This window comes from Filicampus tigris, chromosome 7, assembly GCF_054856515.1.
Source record: "Filicampus tigris isolate MCC_2025a chromosome 7, RoL_Ftig_1.0, whole genome shotgun sequence".
Taxonomy (NCBI): Eukaryota; Metazoa; Chordata; class Actinopteri; order Syngnathiformes; family Syngnathidae; genus Filicampus; species Filicampus tigris.
Window position 1 is genome coordinate 5,157,613 of NC_141223.1, and position 26,546 is coordinate 5,184,158.

General features: G+C 42.8%; 3 protein-coding genes across 4 annotated transcripts; 1 reads left to right on the plus strand and 2 right to left on the minus strand.

Annotated features, from left to right (window-relative positions):
- Window positions 1–502: 502 nt before the first annotated feature.
- vtna (vitronectin a) lies at window positions 503–8,657 on the minus strand. Its single transcript, XM_086036565.1, has 8 exons — window positions 8,493–8,657; window positions 7,229–7,348; window positions 6,686–7,139; window positions 4,926–5,064; window positions 4,675–4,831; window positions 4,439–4,591; window positions 2,782–3,264; window positions 503–1,005 (listed from the first exon to the last, which is right to left on the minus strand). The coding sequence occupies exons 1-8, from the start codon at window positions 8,548–8,550 to the stop codon at window positions 884–886; spliced, it is 1,686 nt and encodes a 561-aa protein (XP_085892691.1). The 5' UTR covers window positions 8,551–8,657; the 3' UTR covers window positions 503–883.
- On the plus strand, window positions 8,618–19,869 carry sarm1 (sterile alpha and TIR motif containing 1). Of its 2 annotated transcripts, XM_086036558.1 has the most exons (10): window positions 8,618–8,740; window positions 8,813–8,957; window positions 10,389–11,032; window positions 14,020–14,638; window positions 15,517–15,729; window positions 15,818–15,909; window positions 16,762–17,088; window positions 17,555–17,744; window positions 17,915–18,036; window positions 18,135–19,869. In XM_086036558.1, the coding sequence occupies exons 3-10, from the start codon at window positions 10,563–10,565 to the stop codon at window positions 18,235–18,237; spliced, it is 2,136 nt and encodes a 711-aa protein (XP_085892684.1). In that variant the 5' UTR covers window positions 8,618–8,740; window positions 8,813–8,957; window positions 10,389–10,562; the 3' UTR covers window positions 18,238–19,869. The 2 variants fall into 2 exon arrangements, with proteins under 2 accessions (XP_085892684.1, XP_085892685.1); XM_086036559.1 differs by lacking the exons at window positions 8,618–8,740; window positions 8,813–8,957 and having other exon boundaries at window positions 10,047–11,032.
- On the minus strand, window positions 19,506–25,260 carry slc46a1 (solute carrier family 46 member 1). Its single transcript, XM_086036566.1, has 6 exons — window positions 24,729–25,260; window positions 23,323–23,714; window positions 22,751–23,223; window positions 21,898–21,981; window positions 20,819–20,975; window positions 19,506–20,737 (listed from the first exon to the last, which is right to left on the minus strand). The coding sequence occupies exons 1-6, from the start codon at window positions 25,053–25,055 to the stop codon at window positions 20,686–20,688; spliced, it is 1,485 nt and encodes a 494-aa protein (XP_085892692.1). The 5' UTR covers window positions 25,056–25,260; the 3' UTR covers window positions 19,506–20,685.
- Between the last annotated feature and the right edge of the window lie 1,286 nt (window positions 25,261–26,546).

The window sequence follows — 26,546 nt, forward strand, 5'->3', positions numbered from 1 at the left end:
GATCCCAAAAACAACCCGCAACTCATTTGTCTTACACATATTGTTGCAGGATCACATCCACATCGTTTCAGATTGATACTTCTATTGGCCAATGAAATGTATTTGTTCGTTTGAATGTAAGTGTAAATGGACGGATGACACAGCATATCCCTCTGCTATTATTATAAATGTAATGAAAAGTTTAGGAAAAAAGTTACTTGTGATTAGGAAAAGTGTAAAAACCTTAAAGCGGAAGTCAACGCAAACGTTTTTTTTTTTTTTTAAGAATATGTTCTATGCAGCCCCACTAGTTGAAACGCGGCATTCTGATAAATATTGCGTTTGTGGAATATGAGTTAATCCACCCGTTTTTAGCCATCTCCGGGGGCGGCCATTTTGTAACTTCTGTCGACATCAAAATGACATCACACACCCTCAAGGGCTCATATAACGACCAATCATAGCTTAGCTTCAGAAAACAGCTGAACTGTGATTGGTCGTTACCTGAGCCCTGAGCGGTTGTGATGTCATTTTCAGTCGACAGAAGTGACAAAATGGCCGCCCCCCGAGATGGCTAAAAACGGGTGGATTAACTCATATTCCACAAAAAAAACTTGCTTTACAATGGTTCTTACATAAAAAGAGTAAGTGGGAATTATATGACAAATAAAGAGAGCATATATTATTGACTATATTCACTATTGCAGGTGGTTTGAATCTTTGACAAACAGGAAGCTTTTGCATTGTATTATGATGTAACGGTAGTAAACAAAGTGGGTCAGATAGACTTCGGACTTCAGTTCATCTTCAATATTTGCTCAAGCTGACAAGCAAGCTAGCAGTTTTACACTCATCCCATCCGATGCGAGCCGAGTGCAAACACCCAGGCTAGAAATGATTCCGGTTACTTCTTCTCAGCCCCTGCTGTGTCCGTGCAGCCGAGCCAGTACTTGGCGATGGATCTGGGGTAGGGAGGCATGGCCGGGTCCACCCTCTTGGTGCTGAGGTCCACTCTGTAGTATTTATCTGCACATCACAGGGCAATAAAGGTTTTTATTGACAGCCACAGAACTACTCAGGAAGTCAGCGTGACAAGAACTTTGTCATGGCGATGATTACGCCGCATGTTCAAGCTGTGTCGATCACAAAACTCTCCCCAAATTGTCCAAACTGTCCCCAAATTCCAAAAGCTTAAAGCAGCAACCCAAACATTATTATATTAGATATTATAATATAAAATATAACATATAAATATAAAATATACTATAATATAAAATAAAATAATATAAAACTATTATAATATTTTTCAAGAATATGTTCTATGCAGGCCCACGAGTTGAAACAAAGCATTCTGATTAATATTGTTTGTGGAATATAAATTAAGCAGCAAAATGCACTGTTTTTTAGCCATCTCAGGGGGCGGCCATTTTGTCACTGCTGTCGACTGAAAATGACATCACACACTCAGATAACGACCAATCATAGCTCAGCTTCAGAAAACAGGCGAGCCGTGATTGGTTGTTACCCGAGCAACTGTGATGTCATTTTCAGTCGACAGAAGTGACAAAATGGCCGCCCCCGCAGATGGCTAAAAAGGTGCGGATTAACTCTTATTCCGCAAACGCAGTATTTATCAGAATGCCTTGTTTCAACTAGTGGGCCTGCATAGAACATATTCTTGAAAAAAATATCTTTGGGTTGACTTCACCTAACATATACATACAATGAAAACATTAATTTATTGACGTTGACAACTTAGGAAAACAGATCACTTGAAATCAAAGTCACGTCAGAGAGCATCAAAGGATTCCGTGTGTGTGTTCTGCTCTAAGTCTTGATAGTCAATGAAGTACATTCAAGGTTCAAGCTAGTGTGTCGTATCGGTTTTACACTTTATAATGATTTACTTCGTTTGCATTCGTATGACAATTAACAATGCGAAACATGTGACACACGTGAGGCGCAGGTGCAACGCAAATAACTTTTGTCATTAAAGTTATGACTTGGTGCTTTATTGTTTTTCCCGTTTTAATATTAACATTGGCTAACTGGTTTTTACAATTGCATGTTCATATGACCTTTTCAGGTCGACAGTGTTTATGATGGCAGCAGCTTATCACGGAAGCTTTTTTTTTTTTTTTTTAATTTCCTGTGTGACTTACGAGATTTTACTCCTTTTATTTTACATTCATGAGAAAAGTGACAGCAAAATAATATTTTCAAGCTAGGCTGCTTAAGAGGTCAACCCAAACATATTTTCCTTCAAGAATATGTTCCCAGCAGGCCCACTAGTTGAAACACGGCATTCTGATTTATATGAAATATGAGTTAAGCAGCAAAATTTACCCCTTTTTAGCGGTCTCGGGGGAGGGGGGGGGCGCAATTTTGTCACTTCTGTCGACTGAAAATGACATCACAGACCAATCCCGGCTCACCTGTTTTCTGAAGCTGACCTATGATTGGTCGTTATCTGAGCCCTGAGCAGTTGTGATGTCATTTTCAGTCGACAGAAGTGACAAAATGGCCGCCCCCTGAGATAGCTAAAAATGAGTGGATTAACTCTTATTCCGCAAACACGGCAACGACAATGAACATAAAGGCTTGCAATTCCAAAAGCTTGTAAATTGAGGCGCTTTCACTTAGTATATGGTTGAAAATATTATTTTGGTGTCACTTCTCACTTCTCATGAATGTAAAATAAAAGAAGTAAAATCTCGTAAGTCACACAGGAAGTTAAAAAAAAAAAAAAGGCTTCCGTGATAAGCTCCTGGCATCATAAACACTGTCGATATGCGACAATACCTCCTTTGAAGAAGTAGATGCTCTGTACGGGCAGACTCCTCCCGTAGGACCCGTCATTCCTGTATCTGGAGTCGTAGTTGCCTCTGTTGTTCTGCCGGTAGCCGTCTCTGCGCCTGTCCTGGTCCCAGTCCTGATCCCAGCGTCTGCTCCAGTCTCGTCCCAGCCTCTCCTCCATGTCCATCCTCTTCTCAGCCAGCCTCAGGCCCATGTCCATCCCCCTCTCTGCAAACCGCTGGCCCATGCTCATGCCCCTCTGGGCCATGGAGTCCCAAAAGGGCGAGCGGTTCCACCTCCTTCGCCCCCACTGCTGACCGTACTGCTGTGCGTACTGCTGACCGTACTGCTGGTAGCGGCCCCAGTGTCGGTCCGGCTGGAGTCGGCGCGGAGGGACGTAGAGTCGGCCAGCCATGACAGCATCCACCGGTGACTTGAGACCCTTCCAGTCTCTGTCAATGAAGTGATAATGGCTGTGATGCTGGGGCACTAAAAAACACATCAAAGGAATCCAATTAAACACCACCCACACCTAATTAAAAAAAAACATTAGAGCAGTGTTTTCCAACCGTCATTTTGCCAAAGCACATATTTGACCTTAAAGCGGAAGTCAACCCAAACGATTTTTTGGAGTTAAGCAGCAAAATCCACCCATTTTTAGCCATCTCAGGGGGCGGCCATTTTGTCACTTCTGTCGACTGAAAATGACATCACAGATGCTCAGATAACGACCAATCGTGGCTCAGCTTCGGAAAAAACAGGTGAGCTGTGATTGGTCCTTATCTGAGCCCTGAGCAACTGTGATGTCATTTTCAGTCGACAGAAGTGACAAAATGGCCGCCCCCTGAAATGGCTCAAACCGGGTGATTTTGGCGCTTAACTCATATTTCATATTAATCATCCTTGTTTCAACTAGTTAGCCTGCATAGAACATATTCTTGAAAAAAACAAAAACATCTTTGGGTTGACTTCCCTTTTAAAAGAAGATCACAGCACACAACTATGCGCTAGTCATCTTACTGTCAATGTGCCCTTGAGCAAGGCATTGACCTCACTGCACTGCATTCCAAATTATTAGGCAAATGAGATTTTCTTTTCTTTTCTTTTTTTATAGTCTATGTAAATAGAACTCAAAATACTGTAATTTTCAAGTCATCAACTATTAGAGAATAAATATAATGTTTTTAAACAAACTTCCCAACAATAGTTTTTTTTTTTTTTAATTGACAGTTTTTGTTCAAATGATCAAAACATTTTATAGGTTGTAAAAATGTATTTTTATTTTATTTTTTTGTAAAACTGCAATCGAATAAGAGGGCCTATGTTAAAATGGAACTTGACCTGTTAAGATGTTTTTGATTGAAATAGCTTTAATACAACCCCCTAATGCTGCAAATTCAACAAATGACTATTTTCAGCTCTTTACAACCTATAAAATGTCTTGAAAAACCCGGGTGCCTAATAACAAAACTACATTTTTAAGTGTTTGGGAAAAAAATTAACTGTTATCATAGGGATTATTCGCTTACAAGTGATGATTTGAAAAAAAAATATGAGTGCATTTACAAAGACCGTTTATAAAAGCCCAACGAAAACATTTGCATAATAATTTGTATCGTGCGGCGGCAGTGGTTGGGAATGTCGGCATTCGAGCACAACTCACTATCTGCGAAGAGATCGCTGAAAAAGCTCTCATAGTTGCCGGAGTACATGTTGGTGTAGCGTCTGAACAGCGTGGATGGAGACCTCTCGGACATGATGACACACTCCTCGTGGGACGGCTGGTGCAAAAACTCGTAGACGTAATACTGATCGGCTGATGATGACAGCAAGAGGAGGCAAAAGAGTGAGCGCTTGCATATGAGGCGATTCCAAGAAGCGCTTCGAATCCTGCTTGACCTTTGAAAAAATACACCCGCTCTCTGCCATCGTGGCTGTGAGCGGGGAGGGCGAAGGCGGCGTCCACATGATCAGGAATCCTGTCAAAGCCCACATTGATAGCCCGGGGGTAGTCTTCTTCCAGTACGCCATTGTCAAATCTCCAGTACTTGTTCCCCTGTATGAATTTATCCCCGCGTGAGAGTTCTTTGGACACAGATTTTAAATGCTGCTTAGGGCCCCATTAAGGCTTGGAAGTCCCCACTACGTACCTTAAACATGTATGTCTTCCCGTGGCAGTTGACCCTGGTGAATGCAGCATCGATGGGCCCGCTGATGCCCCACACGTCCTTTATGAGCTTGGGATAGCCAGGAAGCACACTCTTCTGGTCCAGCTCAAAAAAGTACTCGCCAGCAAACAAAGACAAGGATGACAATAATGAAAGAGACCCCAAAACTCACATTTAAAAATCATATTGATGCACTCGCTTGTAAATTAAAGCAAACAAAGGATCTGGCTCACTGCCCTGTTTTCATGGACAAAGCCTTGGGAGTCCAACATGCTAGCGCATATTAGCACTATGCACTATTAAACTGGTCTCACAATAACCATTAAACAAGTTCATGTTTACTGCTCAAAGTTGCTCGGGCGAAGACTAAATTTGATAAAATCACTTTCCCTGCATAATTGGAAAATGAGTTCTTGCACTTTATACAGTCAAGAGACACATCCACTGTTTCTTTTTTTTTTTTTTTTTTTTTTTACATTTATTGTTCACATTTATTGTACATGTATTACTTAAAAAAATATTGATGAAAAGCTTTAGTTGCCGATTCAATTCTCACATGCTCCACTCGCTCACTTCACGGCTCATAATCAGAAATAATTGTTCCGGGCCAGAGTGTGTGGGTAGATGCCTTTCATGTCTTATTGGTCACCCCCTTTTGGGCAATTAGGGAATTCTTTCTTTTTGGATTGTTGACAGGTACTGTAGCTGTGAGCAGATACCTGATTTGGGAGATGAAAGTTGAAAGGAACTGAGAGCAAAATTGCCCATTTTTACGCAGGATACAGTACATCTATAGATGTGAGCGAGGGCGAGCGAGGAGTTCGGATGCGGCCAAGCTGAACAGTAGGGCCGCCTATGCCAATTGCAACCACTCTTCAAAGTTGTATCTGGATTTACCCTCGAATCTTTGCTTCTGCTGAAACGGCAGTGAATCAGAAACCAAAAAGTCATTTTTGACAAAAGACTTGGCCAAAATCAACTATTTTTGCCAAAAATACCTTCAGTGACCTCGCGATATTTTTATAAAAGGTTTGAATGTGAAAAGAGATGTTAACTCATTCACTGCCAGACATTTTTAGACCGTTTTTTACCCTACTGTTTGAAAAAAAAATGGTAAAAAAATATAAATAAATCCCTGGGATTAAATGGCTGGACTGTGAAAAGACAAATAAATACGTCAATGGCAGTGAATGAGTTTTAAAGGGGAAGTCAACCCCCAAAACACGGCATTCTGATTAATATTGCGTTTGTGGAATACGAGTTAAGATGCAAAATCCACCTGTTTTCAGCCATCTCAGGGGGCGGCCATTTTGTCACTTTATGTCGACTGAAAATGACATCACAGTTGCTCAGGACTCAGGTAACGACCGATCACGGCTCACCTGTTTTCTGATTCCGAGCCATGACTGGTTGTTACCTGAGCCCTGAGCAAATGTGAAGTCATTTTCAATCATCGGCAAGTGACAAAATGGCCACCCACCCCTGAGATGGACAAAAACTTGTGGATTTCATATTCCACAAATGTAATATTAACTCATTCACTGCCAGACATCGTCAGACCACCTTTTACCTTAACGTTTGAAAACATTAGAAAAAAAATCGAGATAAGTTCCTGTGAAAAGACGAGTAAATCCGTCAATGGCATTGAACGAGTTAATCAGAATGCCGTGTTTGCACTAACATCATATCGTCGAGAACGTTTTTGGGTCGACTTCATCTTTGACGGGAATGAGTGCGACTCACCTCTGAAGGCAAAGATGGAGCCATTCTTCAACTGCATGAACGCGTCAAAGGGCCTGCCGCTACACGCCTCAGCGTCAGGGTCGGGAGCCGCCGTGGTGCCAGGTGTGCTCGCGGGCGTCGTAGGGAGTGCGGTTGTCTGAGCTGCTGCATTACTGATATCGGCGCTACTGGGGGGCTTCACAGACGGTGGGACGGTGACCTTCGGAGGCCTCGCTGCAACGCGGTCTTCGCCGCTATCGGGGGGCTTTGCCGATGATGGCACGGTGGTCCTTGGAGACCCCGGCGGAGGTTTATTCATCACCAATGTGACTTCTGGTCGCTGTTGTGGTTTGCGGGCAAAGTCAGAGATGGGCAGCAGAGTGGGACTGATGGAAGACGACTCCCGCGCGGACGGCGCGGTGCTTTCATGGGACTCTTCATCGTCTTCCGCCAACTCGAACGTGTCGCCGCGAGCTAACGGGGAGAAAGAGTCAAAGTGTGCTCTGTTCAAATGATTTCGGATTTTGGCTCCGCTCGGCGACACCACAAGAGGGGATTCGTACTCATCATGCCGCAAGTGGCCTCAAAGTCCACGCAGCAGCTCTTGTAGTACTTGCACATGGTGTCGCACTGGCACTTCTTCTCGGAGTCAAAGCCGTTCTCGCAGCGGCCCATGCATGACTCTTAAGGTAAGAAGAAGTCAAGTTAGCTTTCTACAGAAAGTGTCTGTAAAGTCAAGAAAACAAGCTAGCTGTGATTGATCATTATCTGAGCCCTGAATGTCTGTGCTGTCATTTTCAGTCCACAGAAGTGACAAAATGGCCGCCCCAGAGATGGCTAAAAACAGCTCGAGGAAGAGTCCCGGTCTTCAATGCCTTTTAATACTTCTAAATCCAAACAAGGAAGACCGCTGCGCTTGTCGGGCTCTTCGCCGCTGCTGGATTATCACCCTGACCTGTGCCTTGTTACAATCTTTCCTCTGAGCTCTATAGACAGTACAATTTGGACTTCATTTCTTGCTTTTTGCCCTAAAATGCATTTGCAGCTATTGGGCAAAAGTATACCCCAGGTGTTGTCTTGTTAGGTTATAGAAACATGTCGAGAATTTTCAGTGGAAATAGGGTGGACAGTACTTACCTGAGCTCGATTGGCCTGACACGGTGTCAAAATTGAGCACTTTTGAGAGTTGTTTTGTTTGAATTATTAATAACTTTGCTATCATGTACAAAAAAAAAAAAAAAAAGCAATCATTTTTTCACAGCTTATCCTGTTCAGGCAGACTCCATCGTGGACTGGGCAGCAGGATATATATATATAGAGAGACCAAAGCATTCACTAGCACAGTCATGCGGTTACTGATTAGGAACTGTAAGTCAGTAAGTCAGGCGAGTGAACCGCTTCAGCTTTCCGTCTAAGAAAAACATACAGGTTTGACACATAAACATACAGATTCTTGAACAAAGTATTCATTTTAGGGTGTGCACACTTACTGCGACCCTTTTACTGTACATGATCTTCTCCATAAAAGATATATCATATTATTAACCTATAAGGTTAGAGGTCAATCATTTTTTGGAAAGGTTACATGTTTTTTAAAATTTGTTTTATTTATGTTGATAAACAAATCCTACTGTTTGACACGGCTGTGTTCACTTTGAATATCCGGTGCGAACCAGGTCAACACAGAGACTCAATCCCGTCCGATGTTGGAGGAGGAAGAGGCGGATGACACGAGACAATCTCAGGGCGACACAATATAACGTCCTCTCCATGTTCCGTTCACCATCTTTTCCCTGACCCGTAAACGTAAACGGCGGCCGTACTCACCGTCCGCAGCCAAGCTGTGAGCGACGAGAGCAAGGAGCAGCGCGGCCCGCAGCCTCATGTTTCCTCTGCAGCGGGAGAGGACGGAATGAGACGGAAACGATTGGACCGCGTGCTCCCAATCATTGGAAACATGTGTCAGTCACCCCACTTCCGGGGGTGGGGGGGGGGATTGCTTTTGCCAAGTATGCAGCATTCTTTCAACTTGAGTAAATAAACGGAGACACACAGAGAAGCGGATCAATACCAAAGTAACATTGAAGGAATGTGTTGATGTTTATGACACGCTGTTTGAAATCCTACTTTTTTCCATGCCATTTTAGGTTTGCTGTCTTTTAACTGTGGGGGCCTACGTTCCGTATGCAGTATTGGTAAAGATAGGCGAGGAAACTACCTACCGTTTGCCCGTCGACACCATCAGAGGAATGCGATTATTTCCGATAGCACTTGTCCTCGTTAGTGTTGCAGGTGAGCCAATCCCGGGTGACTTTGGTCTCCAGTCAACTGTGGGCCATGATAGTGATCTCAATTCATGTTGACCTTTGAATATGGGTCAGGCGTATTTAGTTCTGACAGTGTCAACTCCACCTAATATATCGTTGCTGACCTGTGAAAAACACGTGTGTCCATTTTTTTTTTTTTTCAATGTTCTTATTTTTATGTGAATGGTGTTGCCGCATTACGGACCTCACATTAATGTGAAATTTAAAAAAAAAAAAAAAAAAAATCCAAAATTGGACGTAAATGATTTTCACAGGACAGCGACAATATGAAATAATGTATTTTATATAATAAAACATTTTGGGGAATAAATAATATAATTCATTGTTATTTCCTGTCACCAAAAAAGTAATTATATTTATCATATAATGTATCATAATCGCATTTTTTTTAAGTGCACGTGTAGAAATACTGTGTAAATATGGGTATAGTTTATTCATTTATTATTTAAAATAAACTATTATTATCTATGAATGATCAGGCCAGGCCCATCTTTCCAATGGAAAAATCAAATGCGGCCCTTCTGCCCACCCATCAGATAGATAGATAGATAGATAGATAGATAGATAGATAGATAGACAGATAGAGATAGATAGATAGATAGATAGACAGATAGAGATAGATAGATAGATAGATAGACAGATAGAGATAGATAGATAGATAGATAGATAGATAGATAGATAGATAGATAGATAGATAGATGATAGATAGATAGATAGATAGATAGATAGATAGATAGATAGATAGATAGACAGATAGAGATAGATAGATAGATAGATAGATAGATAGATAGATAGATAGATAGATAGATAGATAGATAGATAGATAGATAGATAGACAGACAGACAGACAGACAGACAGACAGACAGACAGACAGACAGACAGATAGTTGTTATTAACAGATTCAAGGTGATTGATTACATTAATATTGTATTTGCCGGCACGTCCAGTAGAGGGCCAACCCGCACGTTTCCATGATGAGCTTTGCAGAGAGATGAGAAGAGAGGAGGGGCTGCTTCTTTTAATAGAAGCAACGTCCCGGTTGCATCCGCCGCATCCACGAGCGGCGGGCGGTGCAAAGTGCAACCTGAGCAATTATCCGGAGGACGCAGCAGGCGAGCAAGCAGCGCTCGGATGCTGCTGAGTGCTGCCCAGCGATGCCAATGCAGTGACAGGTCATTTTCTGTATAACCGGGGAAGCGGTATTTACTGATTTACTTTTGTTTTGGTTCCTATATTTGACAGTAGGAAACAAAGCGCGCGCTGCGGTGAGAAAGTGTGGTAACAACACACTTGACACCAGGAACAGACAAAAGGACCTTCTGTCTGTGTGTTTGATTCTTAATTTGCATACTCGTTTCTGATCACGGTATGATTTTTTTTTTTTACATTTTTGAGGATTTGGGTCCAACCGATGGAGAGTTGCTCATTTAACAATTTGGAAGGAGTTGTCACTTGGGATTAATACCAGAGGCCTATTGTTTGTTTGCTATTAACCAACTGGACCGAACACGTCACCCAGTCTGATGCTCTTGTAAACAAAAGCCAGTCAACCGTTGCTTCTGCCGGTAGATGCTCTTTTCTCTCACCTTCTTCCTGTGGAGACTCTACAGACATTTGTCCGTCATGTTCAGCTCCGACCGCCTGACGGTGCCCGACTGCGTCAGCCGGCTCCAGCGAGGGAGGAGCGGCTCCGGGGCCGAGCAGCAGCAGAGACCGGTGTCTCCGGGGATCCACGCCGACGTGCAAGCGGCTCTGGACGGCTCTCTCCCCGCATTGCGCTCCGCCATCCAGCGGCTCAAACGCGCCAAGGAAACGTCCGATTCGGACGAGACGCGCAGGGCCATCGCGGAGATCTACCAGCTGGTGGAGGAGGCCTGGGTTCTACCCGCCGTCGGGCGTCAGGTGGCCGAAAATATCTGCAACAGGATCCGGCTGGAGGGAGGCCTGGAGCTCCTGCTGCAGCTCCAGCAGACACCCGTTGTGGAGATCACATACGAGTCTGCTAAACTCCTGGAGCAGATACTGGTCTCAGACAACAGGTAGGCTACTAATGGGACCGGTCTGCGGACAATACATTAGGTACACTAAAGTTGCACCATCTCATCCAATAGAGGAGCTGGAACAACAAGCAGATGTTATGATGCAAAAGTGTCCTGGAATAGAAATAGACGAGAAAGTCTTTATGTTTCAAGAAGTGAAAAATCATATGATAAAAAAGTGCCGAACACATGTTATATGTAAATGTAGCTGCGGTGCCAGGAATATTTTGAATGTCAAAAAGTAACAGCGCGATGGAATAATGTTGAGTTCGGTGCAATGCTGTCTTGTGGGAATAACCTGTCTGTCTAGAAGTCCACTACTGAGAGAGCTCATAAAGTAAGACGTATTAATAACTGTCTGTTAGTATGATGTAGTGCTTACGCACCAATGCAAAACAATAATACTTGAATTTAAGAAAAATGCACGCACATGAGTGTAATATTAAGCACATCTGGCTCTCTAGTTAGATTGCAGGAAGAAGAGCTTGTCTAATGCAATATAACAACCAACACCTGTTGAGAAATGCACTTACCCCACATTGCATCACATGGAGATTTGAGAATAGAGTTTGTAATAAAAAGCTGCAATGGTAAATATTAATGGCGTGCCTGAAAATAGTTGCACAAATCATACCATCAAATGAATGCATTCGATCTCTAAACTAAACCACAATTAATTGCATGAAAAATACATTTGAACATGAATCACACCAGCAATTCACATGTAAGGATCTAAACCTGGATCATATTGACCTTTCACAGACATTTATATATTCTTATCTACAGCAAGTTTGATTTGAGCCCCGCCCTTGGTACAGTCGCAAATAAACGAGAGGCGCTCTTCTCTTCTGTTACTGGGGCACTCACATTCTTCCTCAATCAGAATCTTTCCAACCAGTTTAAGAAAAAAAAATGTCACTTCTCCTAGCTGAGAATGTTCATTCCCACATGATAAAGATGATCTAATTTAGCTGACGGGATTATGAAAGTAGCAGCAGTAGACCAGCATAGAGAAGAAAACACACACAGAGACATCCAACTCCAGAAGCACTTCCTGTCCCTTTGCGTCCCGGGAATCAAAAACAGTCCATCATCAATCAATCCATCCACCCAGCTGTCCATTTTCTGTACTGTGTCTCCGGGTCACCGTGTGGCTAGCAAGACTCATCACCAAGAAATTGGATTATGAGTACTTTTTACAACGCAAAACTGTGCATTGTTATATTTGTAAAGGTGGAACATCGAATAGAGTTCTTGTATTGGCTTTCGTGATTGTGGTTGCTTCTTTTTTTTTTTTTTTCAGCTGTTCTATGGTGTGCTTTTTAAAAAAATTAGTTGTTATGGGACAGAGCATATTAATGAACAAGAAAAGCGTTGCCTTAACTACACCAGATTTAGTCGAATGCTCATTTTTATCTCTACACCAGACAGATAAAATGTACAGTGCGTGAAAAACGGCTGCTTTAGCATAGACATAAAATCATTTAAGGTGAAGTCAACCAAAAAAAGTTCTTGACAAGAATATGTTCTATGTAGGCCAACTGGTCAAAACACGGCATTCTGATTAATATAGTGTTTGTGGTAGTAAAGTAAAAGTAAAAGTAGTAAAATCCATCTCAGCGGGCGGCCATTTTGCCACTTGTTGTCGACTGAAAATGACATCACGGTTGCTCAGGGCTCAGATAACCACCAATCATGGCTCAGCTTCAGAAAACAGGTGAGCCGTGATTGGTCGTTATCCGAGCCCTAAGCAACTGTGATGTCATTTTTAGTCGACAGAAAGTGTCAAAATGGCCGCCCCCTGGGATGGCTAAAAATGTGGATTTTGCTGCTTAACTCATATTCCACAAACGTAATATTAATCAGAATGCCGTGTTTAGACTAGTTGAAGGCGCGTTGAACATATTCTTGTAAATCATTTTGGGAGGTTGACTTTCACTTTAAAGTAAAAAAAAACACCTCTACAATAAAATGCGTGTGGTAAAATGGGTCAGGTAAAATACAGGAAGTGCAAGTGTAGTGAAGTGCTTACAGGGAAGTAAGTTAGCATTTTCACAGAGAGAAGTCACCGACTCATGCTACAAATAGAAGTCAATGTACACTCATGTATAAAATAAACAATCACAACCTATTACACTTAAAGCGGAAGTCAGCCCAAGCATATTTTTTTCCAAGAATATGTTCCCAGCAGGCCCACTAGTTGAAACACAGCATTCTGATTAATTTTGCGTTTGTGGAATTTAAGTAGCAAAATGCACTCGTTTTTAGCCATCTCCGGGGGCGGCCATTTTGTCTTCCGTCGACTGAAAATGACATCACAACCGCTCACAACGACCAATCACGGCTGACCTGTTCTCTGAATCTGAGCCGTGATTGGTCGTTGTGAGCAGTTGCGATGTCATTTTCAGTCGACAGAAGTGACAAAATGGCCGACCCCGGGGATGGCTAAAAACGAGTGCATTAACACTTATTCCACAAACGCAATATTTATCAGAATGGCCTGTTTCAACTAGTGGGCTTGCATAGAACATATTCTTGAAAAAAATATGTTTGCGTTGACTTCCGCTTTAAAAGAAAAACACAGATCAACTCAAAATTAAATTTTTACGAAAATCCAATCAGTCTGGTTTTGGCAAACGTGTTTATAACTGCTTGAAAAAAAGAGGCCTCTTTTAGCTAAAAAAAAAAAAAAGGAAAAAAAGGAAAAGTGCTTTCCACAAATTGGGGGCAATGGACTGCAAGTCTAACTAATCTTTGCCCTTTAATTCTGTGCGAAGGACAGTCAGTAAAAGGCAGTCAGCAGACCATAGTGACAGGACAATAAAACGACACCAATTCCACTAAGTAAAGCTCGTCGACCAACTGACTGTGTAAGCGGTTCCTTTTTTTTTCATAGAAAAGCTTCCCCTATTCTGTTCACAATCTTTCTCTCAAGCTCAACTCAGATAGAGTACGTCATCCTAACCTTTCCCACCCGGCCCCGACAGAGATTACGTAGCCCGTCTGGGCTTGGGGGTCGTCCTCAACCTGACTCGGCAGCAAGAGGACGCCCAGCTGGCTCGCAGCGTGTCGGGAATCCTGGAGCACATGTTCAAGCACACCGAGGAGACGTCCGTGCACCTCATCGCCAACGGCGCCCTGGATGCTCTGCTCTACTGGTGCAGAGGCACGGACCCCACCGTGCTGCGTCACTGCGCCGTGGCCTTGGCCAATTGCGCAATGTACGGAGGCCACCGCTGCCAGAGATGGATGATCGAGAAGCAGGCCGCCGAATGGCTCTTCCCTCTGGCCTTCTCCAAAGAGGACGAACTCATCCGCTTCCACGCCTGCCTGGCCGTCGCCGTCTTGGCGGCCAACAGAGAAATCGAGAAGGAGGTGGTGAAATCCGGCACGTTGGAGCTGGTGGAGCCCTTCATCGCGTCTCTGGACCCGGACGATTTTGCTCGCAGTTTGTCGGACAGCGCTGACTGCGTGCAGGGGAAGACGGCGTCCGACCTGCAGCACCTCCTGCCTCTGCTGGATGGGACGAGACTGGAGGGAAAGTGCATCGCCGCCTTCTACCTCTGCGTTGAGACCAGCATCAAGTCCCGCCAACGCAACACCAAGGTACGTCGGCGTCTGCTTTTCTGTGTGTGACACAGTGGGACAAAAGTGGTCTTAAGGAGAAGGTGTCTTTTTGTGAAAATACCGGGATGGAACCCAGGGGCAGCAAAACCAAGGAGAACAGCAAGGGCCCCAAAATAGACCCCTGTGGAACACCATACGCTAGAGGGGCAGAACCTAGGCTAACAGAAAAAGTCCAGCCAGCCAAAAGAACCAGCCACACATCTTGTTGCTTAGCCAATGACACGATTAAGCTAGGCTAGCTAGCATGACACGATTAAGCCAGGCTAGCTGAAATTCCTGAGTTGAAAGGACTACGGTGGCCGAATCACTATCATTTCAAAGCCCAACGGTGAACAGCAGCCGATACAGTGTTAACGTTAGCTTCTGGCAATAATGTTAGGAGAATGTTCAGCTAACTTGTCAACATGTATTTGTGTTACATTACCTGAGCGCGCGTACTGTATCGGAGTATAATTTGGTATCTAATGAGAAAAATGCTGCATTTAGTGCTTCGATGAGCGCTTGCCCTAAGAGTGTGTGCGTGGGGCGGGAGATACGGTTAAATTAGCCGGCGGTGGCTTTGCGCGAGGCAAATGAACGTTGTTCGATACGCAGATTAGCATCATAACATCAGCCGGTAATAAATGGCCCATGAGTGTGGGGATTTAGGTCAGCATCGATAAAAATCAATATGAGAATAACCTTATAGATACATTTCAAGAAATTGGCAGATAACTCAAGATTGATTTACCTGTTTCATTTCACACTTGATGGTGTGGGCAGTCCATACAAGTCACCAAGGCATTTGTGTACAGGCCATTAAGAAGGAATTTTCTCATATCGTGTCTCCTGTAAAACAATAACCTGGCCGGTTGCAGATTTTCCAAGAGATTGGAGCGGTGCAAAGCCTTAAAAGAATCGTCATGTACTCCAGCAATGGCACGGCCTGCTCCCTGGCCAAGCGTGCGCTGAGAATGATGGGAGAGGAAGTGCCCAAGCGCATCTTGTCCAATGTGCCCAACTGGAAGACGTGCGAGGTGCAGACGTGGCTGCAGCAGGTCGGCTTCAGCGCATTCTGCGACTGCTTCCAGGTCCGTTTTGACTTCCCGCTGGTTGAAACATGAGCCCCCAATACAACCCGCATACGTCGGACACGTTTTTATCTTTCTGACGAGCCAGGAGCTGCAGGTGGATGGAGACCTCCTTCTGAACATCACAGAGCAAGACCTGAGTACTGACCTGGGCATGACTGCTGGCCTCTGTCGCAAGAGGCAAGTGAATTGAACTAAGCTAGTAGAAAACACAACTCACGTTACACTAGAACCTTTAATTCATTCACTGCCAGACATTTTCACTTCCTCTTTTACCATAACGTTTGAAAACATTTTGAAAATGATATAAATAAAGTCCTGGGAGTGAATGGCTGGACTGTGAAAAGACTAATAAATACGTCAATGGCAGTGAATGAGTTAAGGGGGACGTCAACTTCAATGTTCTATGCAGGCCAACTAGTTGAAACGGGACATTCTGATTAATATTGCATTTATGGAATATAGCATAATCCAGCCGTTTTTAGCCATCTCAGGAGGCGGCCATTTTGCATACTTCTGTCGACTGAAAATGCCATCAAAGTTCAAATCGCAGCTCACCTGTTTTCTGAAGCTGAGCCACGATTGGTCGCGATCTGAGCCCTCAGCAACTGTGATGTCATCTTCAGTCGACAGAAGTGACAAAATGGCCGCCCCCTGAGATGGCTAAAAACGCATAAACACAATATTCATCAGAATGCCTTGGTTCAACTAGTCAGCCTGCATAGAACATATTCTTGAAAAACATATTTTTGGGATGACTTCCCCTTTCAGGTAAAACCAAATACATTCAAAGATGCTGGACGATTCAAAAGAAGGTTGTAAGAATTCCACGTTCGGGCACTCAGTTGGATACTCTAAATCAGGGGTCATCAACGTGGTGCCCACAAGCAAATTTGTGTTTTCAGAAGCGTGTATGAAACTGGTAGCCCCTTTGCATTAATCAGACCTCAAGAAGTGGCTCTCTCAAAATGTATAATTTTCCTGGAAAATGATGGTTTTAATTATGGTACCACTCTATTTGATTTCTTCCAGGTTCCTAAGAGACCTGCGCGTGCTAAAGACCTACGCTAACTACGCCACATGCGACCCACACAATATGGCTGACTGGCTGACGGAGGTGGACCCTCGTTTTCGCCAGTACACTTACGGCCTGGTGCAGTCGGGATTGGACCGCAACAACATCCAAAGCCTGACGGATCAGCAGCTCCTGCAGGACTGCCACATACTCAACGGAGTCCACCGGGCCAAGATCCTGGCGGCCAGTCGTAAGCCGGTGAGACCCTGCAACACAGACGCCCAGCCTGCCGGACCGGATGTGTTCATCAGCTATCGCCGGACCACCGGATCACAACTCGCAAGGTCAGAGTAGTCGGTTACAGGCCCCCCCCCAAAATACAATAGCATCAACTAGGGATGTAAAGATTCATTCAAGCCCCGATTCGATTCGATTTTTTTGTGCAGCCATCCACAAATGCAATACACAATGATGTTTGGCGCAAAAGCATCATTTGATCTACACATTCAAAATGTGCTATGCATCTGGAATGAAAAAATCTTTTCAAGACATAACTTTCTAGATAAATCTAGGCAATGCTATTTTCGATTAATCGAATCCATTAATCGATTAATCGGGACGCATCGATTTAAACACAATTTTCGATTCATCGTTACGTCCCTAGCATCGACAGCGCCTCTACTGGTAACAGCCAATAGCGCACTCAAATTTGCACTGTAGAAAATCGATTGATGGAAAAGGAAATTGACTCTTGTCCAATTTGCTTTGTTTCCAACTACTACATTCTCCATCCCTTGTTGTCACCGACAGCCTTCTAAAGGTGCACCTGCAGGTTCGAGGATTCAGCGTCTTCATAGACGTGGAGAAGCTGGAGGCGGGGAAATTTGAGGACAAACTGATTCAGAGTGTCAAGCGGGCTCGAAACTTCATCCTGGTGCTGTCTGCCAACGCTCTGGACAAGTGCATGGGAGACACGGCCATGAAAGACTGGGTGCATAAGGTCAGCTGACTCTTTGTGGTTGCCAAACGTTCTTGACCCTGTTTTGGTTGATGGGATCCATCTGCAAATACTGATAGCTCATATCCAGGGAACTGATAACAAAATATCTTTAGCAGTCTGATGTAAGCACGGACATCTTTTATTGTTTATTACATAATCCTATTTTACAGGAAATAGTCACCGCCTTGGGTGGTAAGAAGAACATTGTCCCAGTCACAGATAACTTTGTATGGCCCGATCCCATGTCTCTGCCAGAAGACATGAGATCTATTCTCAACTTCAATGGCATCAAGTAAGTAGCCATTCCATTTATATTTTACAAACACGTCCCACCTTTTTTTTTTTTTTTTTTTTAACTAATTTACAGCATGTTGCCTTTTCTTGACACAGGTGGTCACATGAATATCAGGAGGCCTCGATAGAGAAGATCCTCCGCTTTCTAAAGGGAAACCAAGACCTTCTGGATAGCTCCAAAGAGCAGAAGAAGAAATGAACACGTCAAGGCTAGAATAACTCTTAAGTGATACCAAAATCCACCAACCAGAAGCCTTCTCCTGCTCAGCCCGTGCGCATGTGAAGCTAACTTGGCAATGTAAAAAGCTTGTAGGATAAATATATAGCAAACAACAACATAAAGACTTTATGCCATGGATTGTGCATAAAAACTGTGACTCTTATTCTTAATGTGTTATCAGGTACAGTGTATGCCTTTTTTGTCTCAGGAACAGTAAAAGGATTAACACTCATGTTGTTCGGTCAATATACTCAGCATCAGAATGTTGTTTTTGTTGCAGTCACATTCGAATAAACTACTCACACTGTGTCAAATAATCCACCCCTGAAATTCGAACATCTAAGAGAATATAGCATCAACTATGAAACTACTTGCTTATATTTGTGGTCCTACTGTCCACGCCATTAACTACAGCCTATCTGTTAAGTAAATATTGGTCGGCAAAAGACAAAATTCATTGCTGTTCCTTCTTCTGTATGTTTAATGGACGCAACGATACTGTACATGCAACAACAGACATAAACATAAAGCACAGGCCGATAGACACCAACAATTACCACCTACTATGCAGTGAAGTTGGCTTTAATATTTGTCAGATGCCATATTTTAGTCAATAAAACAACTACAGCCTGACAAACATTTTGCATTTAAAATCTTTGTCACATTTGTACTGTGCGATGTGATTCTGCAAAACATCGCCAAATTGTGTGGGTTTGCCTGGTTTACTACATTTGCCCCCCAGACCCCCGCCCCTCACAAAATACATAACTTAGCTTTTGTAAAAAAAAATGTTTAAGTAAAAAAGGACGCAGCGTCATCTGCACACATTAAGAGTTTTGCACAACATTGTTAATCTCACAGGCTGTGTCGGGAATCCCTCGCTAGCCACCGTTGCTCCACTTTTTGTCTTCGATCCGTTGCTTAACATAGATGCTATTCCGCGTTAGCATTAAGCTAGCGAACAGACGGCTAGCTAGAAGTGATGTGGTTGTTTTAAACACACAGTGTAATTTACGTAAATTAAGTTTAAAAAAAAGTCACAATTTGGCAATTCATGCTTTTACATGGACATCAAGGAAGCTGAAAGCTGGAAAAAAACCCGACTATTTCGGTTTGTTTACACTAAACCTTACAGTAATAAAGAAACTTAAAAAAAATTCAAAAACATTTTTCGTAAACCTGGAAATTTATCATGGTAAAGTCGATATGTTTATTTTACATTCAAATGAAATAATAAATATGATACATAAGACATAAATATTTTTATTTATTTTTGAAATATTACAAATGTCGTCAGACTTGCAGTAGGAAAAATGTAGCCCAATCCAAAACAAGCCAATATTCCGCTTAACCTCTGCTCTTCCCTTTGTGCATTTTGAAGCTGATTTGTTAGCTCACAGTGCACCTCGGATGTGAACCCGGCTCCGTGCTGTGCTTGGGGACTATCCAGTGTTGGACCAGCTGCTTTCCTTCAAGTTTTAACACAGTAATCCCCAACCGCTTTCCACTGTGCCCCTTTTTCTGCTGTCAATAATTTATGTCACATAAATTGCTCGGTAAATGTTGCTAAATTGTGTGTACCCTTCTGTTGAAGAAAGAAAAATAAAACAATCCTCACTGAAAGAACTTGAAACTGAAAAATAATAAAGTAAAAAAATCAATACTTAAAAAAAAACATTAGTGCATTACTTTATTTTTTAAACCATTTTACTGAAAACTCCAAAGCAAGGCGTGATTTCTTTTTTCTTTTTAATTTTCATGAGCATTTTGGAGGTATGAGGATTCCACTTGACGACAGCAATATGGAAGTACGTATACAGTATATGTCATTTTTTCGTAATTGTCCACTGAAGAGCGCCAGCTGATAGGACACATGAATAAAATCATACAAATTACATATTGCATTAGTTTACATAAGACAATTGTTTTAAAAAATGGATGGATTAAAATGACAAAACTTTGATCTTGCATTTGATTGCTTTGGACAACCATTAAAAAAATCAGACGGAGTAAAATTCATATATCGCATCCGTTAGCTTTGGACAATTATACCCAAAAAAATGAACGCATTTAAATCAACAACACGTGCTTGCTTTGGACAGTGAAAATATTTTTAAATGGACGGATTAAAATCTATTTCAATATTGTGTTTGTTTGCATTGGACAACCATTTCAAAACAGGACATTTACATTGAATTAAGAAACACTCGCAGGCACTTTGATGATTCATAATGATCAAAAACAAAAGCAAAAAATAAATTACAGCAAACAAGTTTTCCCTTAATTGACTTTTTGTCATGGCAGGAGAATTTTTAGTGAACTTAATCGCTCCTTTGTTAGTTTCCTGCTCTTTCAAGTAAAACGTATTACAGTAGTAGGAAGACTGCTTTGTGTTCCTCCCTTTGCTACACGGTGATCCCGTGTCGGTCAGGATGCTGGGGAGTCGCTGCGTTCTCTCATCTCTAAACAACGCAAACTCCTGGAGACACATCGGCGTCCATTTTGAATATACAATACAAAGCGGGTTTTGTGACTTTATTGCGGCAAAGAGGAGACTCACCCAATGATTACGGCTGGGATGAGGAGGATGATGGCAGCAAAGAGGAAGGTGAAGCCCTTCATAAAGTGCAGTGTGGCTGGATAGACGGAGTTGAAGAGGCCACTACCCACTAGGAAACACAAGCTCTCCACACAGGCCACGGCGGAAAAGAGGGCACCTGGCAGAGAACGCAGACTTCAGCATGAATGCTACGTGCGGGTCGGCGTTAATGAGGCAACACGACAACATTCAGTCCCGTTAAAAGGCAAACTTGGGAACAAATATCGAGTCTCTCCTACATCCCGGAAAAGCAAAAAAGGTGAACTGACTGGATCCTCACACTAATGGGAGCAAAACAACATTATAAACTTGAGAACTTGAGGCTAGGCCGGTCGCAAAAAAACTGAGGGTATAGTTTGCTCATGTTTTTTTTTTTTTATTGGTAATGTAATTCAACAAGATGTTGTTAAAGGGGAAATCTACCCAAACATATTTTTTTCGAGAATATGTTCCCAGCAGGCCCACTAGTTGAAACACGGCATTCTGATTAACATTACGTTTGTGGAATATGAGTTAAGCAGCAAAATCCCCCCCCTTTTTAGCTATCTCGGGGGCGGCCATTTTGTCACTTCTGTCGAATGAAAATGACATCACAACTGCTCAGGGCTCAGGTAACAACCAATCACGGCTCAGCTTCAGAAAACAGGTGAGCCGTGGATTGGTCGTTACCCGAGCAACTGTGACATCATTTTCAGTCGACAGAAATGACAAAATGGCCGCCCCCGGAGATGGCTAAAAACGGGTGGATTTTGCCACTTAACTCATATTTCATATTAATCACAATGCTGTGTTTCAACGAGTGGACCTGCGTAGAATACATTCTTGAAAAAAATATGTTTGGGTTGACTTCCTTTTTTAGTTGCGAAGTGTCTCTATCTGTTGCTAATCTCGGACCTATGGTTAAATCTCAAGGGACACACTCAGTAAAATGATTATTCAGTAAAGCTCTCCAAACTAAGCACGTTGTATAATTTTACTATGATGTCTTTGAGATTCTCAACGCTTACAAATTGAAAGCAGAAAAGTGATGAGTGGCTGACCTTGTTCGGACTGGCTCACCAGCTTGGACAACTTGGACCTGAGCACAGGCGTAGCGGCCACAAAGAAGAATAAGAAACCGTAACCTGGCGACAAACAAAGTAGACACATTACATTTGGGAAAAAAAAAAAAAAATTTGATCAGAAATTGTAAACTACAGTAACGAATTTTGCTGCACGTCATGAGAATTATATTATTTCATATATTACGCGAATATTTGATTGATTGCATCATTTTCCTTTCATATTTTCATCTGAGTGTCGCTCCAACTTTGAGGTTCACGAGGTCACAGAGGCGAACCCGAACTGTTTTCCGGCCTCTAGACCCACAAGGCTCTGGGGGCACCCGGTGGCAAGCTCATCTTTTTAAATGAAATCTTTTTGCTTCGTTCCTCACATAAAGACAAGGAACGACAATAATTGCCACATAAGTGTACAGAGTTAATGTGTTCTCCGAGTATGACTGTTTTCAATGTGTGTGAACTTTCCCTCTTTTTCTCTTGTTGACATGTGTCATGCAATACGGCGGTTTGAACTCCAACGTTTTGTGCAACTTGAGAGGTGCATTTTCCCAAAACGTTCTAGTGGAATTCTGATTGTGTACAACTTTCAAGGGTAGTTGACGCTCTGCGTGCTTTTGCCTGGGTACTTGAGCTTCCTCTCACATTCCATAAAACGTACACATTAAGTGAATGAAAGACTCTAAATTGTCCATAATGGTGACTGTGCATGTGAATGCTTGTTCGTCTGTATGTGCTCTGTGATTGGCTGGCGACAGTTCCAGCACGTAAAGTCGGCTAGCAGAAGCACGATAGAAAATGTGGGTTGTGTTTTTTCACGTTACCGATACGTCACCTGTGAACATGAGCAGAGTGCTGTCCGCCACGGAGAAAACCAGCAGCGCAGTGATGTTGGAGGCCAGACTAATGACGGCCACCCACGAGTCCTCCAACCAGCGCAGCATGATCTTCAACCCCAGCAGGCTGCTCAGGTAGCCCAAGTGCAGAGCTGCCGAGCCGTAGCCGATGAACGTCGGCCCCCAGCACAGCGGCGGGCTCAGCTCGTACAAAACGTACAGCTCGCGGCTCCCGATGTGGACGCTCACCACCAGGAAGAAGCAGAGCGTGTAGAGCCACAGCTTGCATCTCGCCAACCTTCCGCCGCTCTCGCTCCCCCCGGTGGATAAAATGTGCCACACGGCTTTGTGGTGGCGAACGGTGAGAAGCTTGGCGCTGGGGTCTTTCTTGACGGACTCGGGGACAAACAGGAAAGCGTACAGAGCCGACGCCAGGCTGGTCGCCAGGACCAACCAGAAGGGGTTGATGTAGCTACAAATGACCAGAAAAACAAGATGGAGTTTAACCACTGAATGAAAATCATTTATAAAAATAAAAAAAAAAAAAAAAAAAAAAAAAGAATTTCCTTACCCTTGCACCCGCCTCCAGTGCCCTCCAATAATGCTGGCAAACATCCCTGAGAGACCAATACAAGCCTCCAGGACCGCCACCCTGAACGTGCGGGCTCTTTTGTCGCTCGTGTCGGCCACATACGCAAAGCAGGCGGCCAGTATAGCGTTGAAATCGCCCGAAAGTCCACTGAGCAGTCGACCCACAAGGAAAAAAGCCACGGGCAGCTTGAGGTACATCACCACCAGGTAGACCACCACCTGCATGGCCAGGCCCAGGTTGGGGATGATGAGGACCGGCCTGCGGCCTGCAAAGTCACTCCACGAGCCCAGGAGAGGCACCACCAGCAAGCCGACGGAAAAGCCCGCGAGACTGATGTAGAGGTTCCAGTGTGCTGTCAGGGTTTCCACCTCCTAGAGTAGAAAAAAATAGATGGTGGAAAACCATAAGAAACACTCGAGTGAACGAATAAAGAGGGAGAAAAATAGGATTGTTTAACTTGATTTTACAGCTATGTAAACAATGCTTTGGAAATGTTAAGCGGTTCCTGGAGAAAACGCATGCAAGCACAGGGACAATAGGAAAAATGAATTGGAATCGGCAACCTCGGACGGTGAGGCAGTTGTGCTAACCACTATAACAACGTACTACCTACAGTAGGTGTAAGGCAGTGTTTCCCAACCATGTCTCAATTTACTCACAAATGTACTTTCTCAGTGTGAAATCTTATATTAACCTAATGTTAGGTTAGTTCTTAAATTGAACACAACGGTATTAGTCTGTCGTATGAATGGCAACCAGTAGGTACACAGGTTTAATGTACAACACATCGTTGGCATGAATAGATGACAAGAAATACATTTGTAAATAACAAGTAATAACTTTGGACAAATTAAGTAAACACTGTACACTAATTGGAAGGCCTTGGTTTAGTTTAGATAGCATAAATAAGTCCAACACACGTTTTTTTTGTTGGTGTTCACATTACAAAGGTTAATACATGATTTTTTTGTGTAGTTTTTTTTTTTATATTAAAAAAATGTACATAAGTGACAGAGTACAGTTCAGAATCTGTACTTTTTGATTCACTACGTCTTTTAGCTTGAGTATTTTTCCCCCCATAATTTACTTCTACTTAAAAGTATTGAGAGTGCGAATACCTTTCAGCAGAATATTTTTACAGAAGTGTCCTGTTTGCTTCTCAGTACAGTGGGTGAGTAGTACTTTTTTGCTAAATGTAATTACAGTAGTTAAAAAAAATGCACTTCCGTGTTGCGTGACGTCATTTATTGTTGGCTTCAAATGTGCCAAGTGGGTTTTGATGTTCTCAACCCAAAATAAAGGAAGCAGGATAGGATGCTTCGCTTTTCTGGGCTATCCACCACAAAGGTCCTCAACGTCCCCAGTTAACAGATTTACAAATGCACCTTCTGAAGAGCGTCTGGCCCCACGGAGCTGTTGCCGCACTTCGACCTCTTGGATGCATTGTAGCCGAGGTCCTCGCTGATTCGGTCCCACAGATACTGCGTGGTCAGGGGCGACTGGAGGACCACAGCAAACACGGACAGGAACATGACGGGCTCAACGGACACCGGTAGCGGGCACGCAAACGGCGGTCCCGCGTGCCAAGAAGTCGTCGGCGGCGGTGGCGGCGGCGGCCCGGTGTCCTCCTCATGGCCGAGCGACAAGTTTAAGTCGTCGGCTTTCAGTTCCTCGTCGCCGGGAAGGATTGCAGCCGTGTCCGGCTCGTCCATGTTGACTCGTATCAAATAAAAGTGAACTACAAAGTTCACTTACTTGAGGCAAACCCGCCCTCTATGCATGCGGAACCGATTCATTGCGAAAAGGGTTTTTTGAAGTCGCGTTGTGTTTTTGCCAGTTAATTAAAAAAGTTAATGGCAGCCTTTTCTACAGCCCAGCACAGATAACTAAAGGAAGCGCCGATTTGCGCTTCAAGTGTGAACTTTGCGACACCAGCTGGGCGAAATGGTGAATTACACCAATTGCAACGTCAAGTATACTTGGAACGCGCATTAAACATCAGAAAATTCTCTGGGCGCAAACAAATGTCACCAAAAGCTGAATGGAGTTACAACTTGTGTCCAACTGTCCACCGTTTCAGTGCCGTTTGCCCAACTTGCCAATCTTGAACAAGGAACTGTGAACAGTGTGATATTTTTTTGCTTTTGTGCAATTGTGAATAAGGTAGCTGTGCACATCTAATTACACTCACGAGATGAGTGAAGTATCTGTCGAATTCATCCTCAGGACTGTTTAAATACCAATTGTACTTGAAGGAGAAAATGTATTGGTCGATTCATACATCAAACGCCATTTGTACACTTTGCCTTTCAGCTCCTTGTTAGAGAATGAAAGAGAAGAAAAGAAAGTTGTACAAGAAATACTGAAATCTCGAACAATAAAATGCTGGACATGTGCCTTGAAAAATTTAGAGAAGGTCAAATTAGGTTCACCCGACAGTGCATTTTAGGTTCATTTAGAATTTTCACCGAAAAGCCCAATACCTGTATCCCTAACGTTTTGTGAGTAGTGTTAATTGAAATAATGATCCTGTCTCAATTTATTCACGAATTTTAATAAATGTGTGTGTGTATATAGTCATGGAAAAAAAACCACCATGTTGTTTTCTTCAATTTCTTGTTGTTCTTGTTTAGTGGCACCACTATTTACTACACTACTTATGAGTGTGTGTCATCAGCTCATAATCGTGCTTCGCCTCCAAAATTAAGAAAACAACAACAACGGAATGAAATATTATTTAGTGATGGGAAAATGAAGCTTAAAATGTACTTGTAAACCAGTTGCATACTTTACTCCTCTAGATGGCACTGTGGCACTTAATAAAGACGTTTATCAAGAGGTGAACTTTCAGCATATATATATTATATGTATATATATATATATATATATATATATATATATATATATATATATATATACATATATATAAATATATACATATATACACATATATATGTATACATATATACACATATATGTATACATATATATACACATATATACATATATATATATACATATATACATATATATAAATATATATATACAAATATATAAAACCTTATATTTTGTCATAAATTTCATTTTAAAAAAGCAGCAGGTATTTGGGATTTGTAGCAGCGCAAGCGTTTCTATTTATTTAGCGGTGTAACTGCGAGAGACTTTGAGCTTGAGAGCAATTAAATACAAACACACCATTAGCC

Bases quoted from the DNA above. Each gene is read 5' to 3' on its own strand.
- vtna (XM_086036565.1), bottom strand. From the start codon at position 8,550: ATGAGGCTGCGGGCCGCGCTGCTCCTTGCTCTCGTCGCTCACAGCTTG. The intron at 5,065-6,685 runs TGAGTCGCACTC...TTTGTTTGCTGG, and splicing joins TCCATCTTTGCCTTCAGAGG to CGAGTACTTTTTTGAGCTGG. The intron at 1,006-2,781 runs GTATTGTCGCAT...TGTGATGTGCAG, and splicing joins CATCTACTTCTTCAAAGGAG to ATAAATACTACAGAGTGGAC.
- sarm1 (XM_086036558.1), top strand. From the start codon at position 10,563: ATGCTCTTTTCTCTCACCTTCTTCCTGTGGAGACTCTACAGACATTTG. The intron at 15,910-16,761 runs GCAAGTGAATTG...GATTTCTTCCAG, and splicing joins GCTGGCCTCTGTCGCAAGAG to GTTCCTAAGAGACCTGCGCG. The intron at 18,037-18,134 runs GTAAGTAGCCAT...TTCTTGACACAG, and splicing joins CTCAACTTCAATGGCATCAA to GTGGTCACATGAATATCAGG.
- slc46a1 (XM_086036566.1), bottom strand. From the start codon at position 25,055: ATGGACGAGCCGGACACGGCTGCAATCCTTCCCGGCGACGAGGAACTG. The intron at 23,224-23,322 runs GTAAGGAAATTC...GGTCATTTGTAG, and splicing joins CACTGGAGGCGGGTGCAAGG to CTACATCAACCCCTTCTGGT. The intron at 20,976-21,897 runs GTCAGCCACTCA...GTTCTCTGCCAG, and splicing joins GGTGAGCCAGTCCGAACAAG to GTGCCCTCTTTTCCGCCGTG.